This window comes from Gavialis gangeticus, unplaced genomic scaffold, assembly GCF_001723915.1.
Source record: "Gavialis gangeticus isolate Ggan-Ray unplaced genomic scaffold, GavGan_comp1, whole genome shotgun sequence".
In the NCBI taxonomy this organism is placed as follows: domain Eukaryota; kingdom Metazoa; phylum Chordata; order Crocodylia; family Gavialidae; genus Gavialis; species Gavialis gangeticus.
Window position 1 is genome coordinate 6,240,976 of NW_017729012.1, and position 4,485 is coordinate 6,245,460.

Genomic DNA, 4,485 nt, shown 5'->3' on the forward strand with positions numbered 1-4,485 from the left:
CCCCCCCCCCCCCCCGGCCCCCCCCCCCCCCCCGTGAACACCACCAAGCTTTAACGTACATCCTCCATTTCGGTCACGCGCCGAAATCTGCACACGCCAAGCTCATTCCCCTCGCACAACCCCAGGTCCCACTTCCACTCAGAAAAGAGGGAGCACGTGTCTTGTGCAATAAACACTCTTCTTCTGAGGATCTCAAAGGCGCTCTCGCATATTGTAAAGGCGAGGAAACCGAGGCACGGAGGGATCGACCAACGTGCCCAAGGCCGCCCCGCGACTCGGAGGCAGAGCCTGGAACAGCGCCTAGGTGAACTTCCAGGTCAATCCTGCATTAAGCGAGCACCTGTTTGTGACCTGTGGGACAAGACTCGGGGGCTAAGCTCCATACAAGCCCGCATTTACTTATAGCTAAAAGCTACATCCCAGGGTGAGGGACTGCTGACTCCAGGTATCACAAATCCCCTTCCCCATGAAGAAAAGTAACCATCTCTGTTTGGACGGCTGTTCACAGGTGCAGGCCTTCCCGACCACCGTCTTCTTCAGCACTGAACTTTCGTTGCCCATGACGGACAATTTCCGTCCCGTCCAGCCCCTGGGCAGCAGGACCGTGTACAAATCCAACGCCAGAGCCATCCTACCTCCTGCAAAGGCTTTGCTGGTGATCACAACAATTGCCTACCTCATGGCGACTCTTTTCCAGTGAAGGCTTGTCACCCATTTCAAGGTTGCAGGGTTTTATTTTTTGTTTAATGTTTCTTTCCTGTCATAACCAAGCCCTGAACTACAGCTCTTTCCAGAATGTAACCGCGGAGTTATTTCCTGAAGCTTACGTAGGGATTTATAGTGGCGTTTTTGTTGCTCGTCTGATATCCAATGAGATCAATTGCAGTAGGTTTCGCAAGTCATCAGGACAGTCAATCAACAAGCTTTGGAGATTCCCTTTTTCTTTTTTAGATTGTTTAAGGCTTTTCTTTTGAAACAAAACAAGGTCTTAACTGCAATCCTGTCGTTTTAGCACAACACTGCAAGCATAATCAATGAGCCATACGGAGCCCCTATAGGAATCTGTAGTCTGAGTGCCAAAGAGGAGTTTGGTTTGCAATAGGTTTACATGCTGTGCTACCAATCGGGGACATGAAACACTTTCCGGGGATGAATACGTCCCTTCTGTCCTCCAGTATGAAGGGACAAGACAGTCTATTTAAAAAGCAATGCAGGGTTCATCCTACGCACTGTTTTGTTCATACGGGTATATTTTCTTCCTTCTAGTTTCTTGAGTCTCCTTAATGTTAATTTTTAGTGAAGAGTTGGCGGAAGTTTTTTTTGTTTGTTTGCTTTCTTTTGAACCTGCTGTTTGGCTTGAAGGAAAGTAGGCCTTAACCCATTAGGTCAGAGTATTTGCCTAATCTAGTCCAGTGCCCTGCTCTTGCCAGTATCTGACACTACAGAGGAAAAGAAAAACCTCCAGCTGGTACACTAAGCTGTACACCCCTAAAAAAATTCCTTCCCGAGTCCTACAAGAGACAGGAGAATGAGACTTGATGAGCCTCCTTTGAATAACGACAGACTAGAACTGCTCAGGAAGGGGCTTTTCCCATTAGGGAAACTACTTTGAAGCTTCCCCCTCCCTCTACATCCTTCAAGTTTTTAATCAAACCCGTCCCCCCCCACCCCAACAAATCAATTTAAAATTGACCTTTTTGTGAACATGCCATTGAAATACTTTTCCAGGCAAATGGAAAAAGCATCTCTTTAAAATACTCATACACTGTGATAAGTGAAATCTTGAACTATGGAAAGGGAGTTGCACCGTGACTGGCGGTGGGCTCTTTTCTTGAAGACCAGATCCAATCACACCCTCAATAACACTGTGAGGATGAGTTTCTCCTATTGAATCCTGATAATATTTTTGAAGAGAGATGCAGATGATCCACTCTTTTGAACCCATGTAACAACATGCTGTAGCCCCTTTAGAAATTTTAAATTTGGGCCATTTTATAACGGGACTTAGTACTGAACACTGCCATTTCTTGCCTCCCCCCCCTTTAGGGCTATATATTCTTGGGTGTGAAACTATAGTGTATCCATCTGGTCATGCATATGAAAAATGTGTAAGGCTGCCTACAAACAGCAGGCTGGGACATTATTTTTCTTATATGCTGTATCTATTTAACAGTCTAATTATAAAACATTGAAAACCAGAATGGAAAAGCAGATTGATATTTATACATTTAAGGAGAATATCCAAGACTTTAATTGTATTTTTATATTATTTAAGAGGTTCTGAGAAGTGGCTGTAAATAAAGGATTGTGACTGAATGGACGCGCACCGATTTTTTGCTCTCGGTCTTCACTGTAAAGGATCCACATAGGAAGCCCCACGCTGAAATTATTGGGAGCCTGATGTAAGATGGAGCGCACTGTCCCACGTCCATCGACTCGGGGCATGTTTCAGGTGGCTCAGAAGGATGAACATGGTCCCACAGGGTCACCCTGTAGGCCTTCATCCCAACACAGACACCTAGCTATTTATTTAATAAGACACTGCCGTGCTAACCATCCATCTAAACTATTTGTTCTGCTGCTTCCCACAATGGGGGAGAGAACGGAGAAGCTAAAACCAGACACTTTGCTTTGTGGCTGTTTTATAACACGCAGTATTTTGAAAGGCTCACGTTTTATTGCTCCTTGAAGCTTTTATGCCCCATAAACAATTGAATCCTGTGTAAAAGTCAAGTAAAAACCAGCCGCTTCAGTTTTTTAAGACTTCAGCAAGGTGATTGCTCCTCAGGCTGTTTCCTCCCAGAATAGCGCCTTGTTCTAGAGATGAGACTCCCGCATCATATGAGAAGGTGTTTAAGTTGTATTCAACCCTCGTCCCTGAAATCACTGCAGTGAGTTTATAAAATCACGCCCCCATGTCTGCAGTAGGACAGGATCTTATAAGCTGCAGGAAGATCCATCAGAGCATAGTCCTGGGATCCAGGACTCCTAGGATCCTGTTTTCAGCTGCTGGTCACTCGCTGCGTGACCTTGGGCAAGGTGCATCACATTTCTATGCCTCTGTTTGCTCATCAGCAAAACGGGAGTAATCCCAGCTACCTCAAAGGTTTGTGAGAATGAATTAGTTACCTGCAAATCAGGTTGAGATTCTCAGATGAAATGAACCGTGAGAGGGCAAAGTTGCACTACAGTAGCAAGCGGTAGGAGAAAGTGAGCTTCTGCAAGGGAGACAGCCCCCATTTACCCTCAGACACCTCCGTAGCTGGCCAAGAACATGAAACAAAAAGCCAGTTGCTATAAGCTTTAACGTGGAAGGGTTCAAGCCTTGCAGTTCAGCCATGTTCTCATTTGATATGGCTGAAATTAAACATGGTGGAGATTGGGGCTGGCAGGCCCTTTACTTCGCTTAAGGGCCCCTCTACATGTGCAGGTAAAGGCATGATGGGATCTAATGCACGTTCCACAAAATGATGCCTCCGGCCATGCCACACGTGCAGGCAGGTGGTGTGATGTGGGATTGCACGTTAGATCCTAATCCTACTTGACTGCTGGTGCAGGGGGAGCCTGATCCCAGTCAGTCTCCCAGCCATGGGGGTGCATGGTGCTGGGAGATTACTGCAGCTGCAGGGGTGCTCCATGCAACCCCAGGGCTAAGAGATCGCAGCTGAGTCCAGGCACCCTGGGGTGCTGTTGGGACCGATGGTGCACAGCTGCCAGAGCTAAGGGTCCCTTCAGCTGTGGGATGCCCACCCCTGGGTGGACATGGTGCAACCTGTGCCTGGGAGCCTGGTCAGATGACTAGGCTCCCAGCCAAAAAGGAGACCCTGCTATACATGCCAATGAAAACTGGATAGCAACAAGCTATAAAAAAATCGGTATACATTTTTTTAGGTCTAACCTAATTGCTGATTGGATCTCTTTATGGTGTGATAGGTACTTTGCACATGTAGCTGGTCTCAATTAACCAGTTAATTGTGGAATACCTGTAACACATAGAGGGGGCCTAAGCTGCAATTCTTCTCTAAGGAGTAAAGTCCCATTTGTGCAAGGGACTCCACACAGGTAGAAGTGTTCTTTGCTGAATTGGGGCATAAAGCTTGGCAAAGTATCCACTTAAGGAGCCCAGATCACCTGCAGAGTTAATCTGCTAAATGAAAAACTGTTTAGCCACCAGTTCATCTTATACTAAGATTCATACCTGGTTCTTCTCGTTTCACGGGTCACCAACTGAAATGGTTTTCCAGTTCCAAAAATGCGCAGTTTTATTCAAGGTGGCAGTGACAGAACAGAAACCAGCTCCTCCCTTGCCAGGGTGCGTTGGCTCTGAAATAAGTAGGAAACAAAGAGAGTAGATGTTAAGTAATGCACATAAGCGGACAGGACTCAGCAATCAGAGGCCTATGGAATACGACATTGCAGTGTTTGAAGTCATGTCTCAGAGTTTAAAAAAAAAAAAAGCCACACATCAAGCTCTTAAACCGGGGC

The 4,485-nt window shown here is 46.2% G+C and overlaps 1 protein-coding gene across 1 annotated transcript in view; it reads left to right on the top strand.

Annotated features, from left to right (window-relative positions):
• Positions 1-2,320, top strand: part of CA4 (carbonic anhydrase 4) — a 30,976-nt gene extending 28,656 nt beyond the window's left edge. Inside the window, exon 8 of the mRNA XM_019511110.1 lies at positions 509-2,320. Coding sequence (XP_019366655.1) covers positions 509-700 — 192 coding nt within the window. The 3' untranslated portion in view covers positions 701-2,320. The remainder of the gene's footprint in view (positions 1-508) is intronic.
• The last annotated feature ends 2,165 nt before the right edge of the window (positions 2,321-4,485 follow it).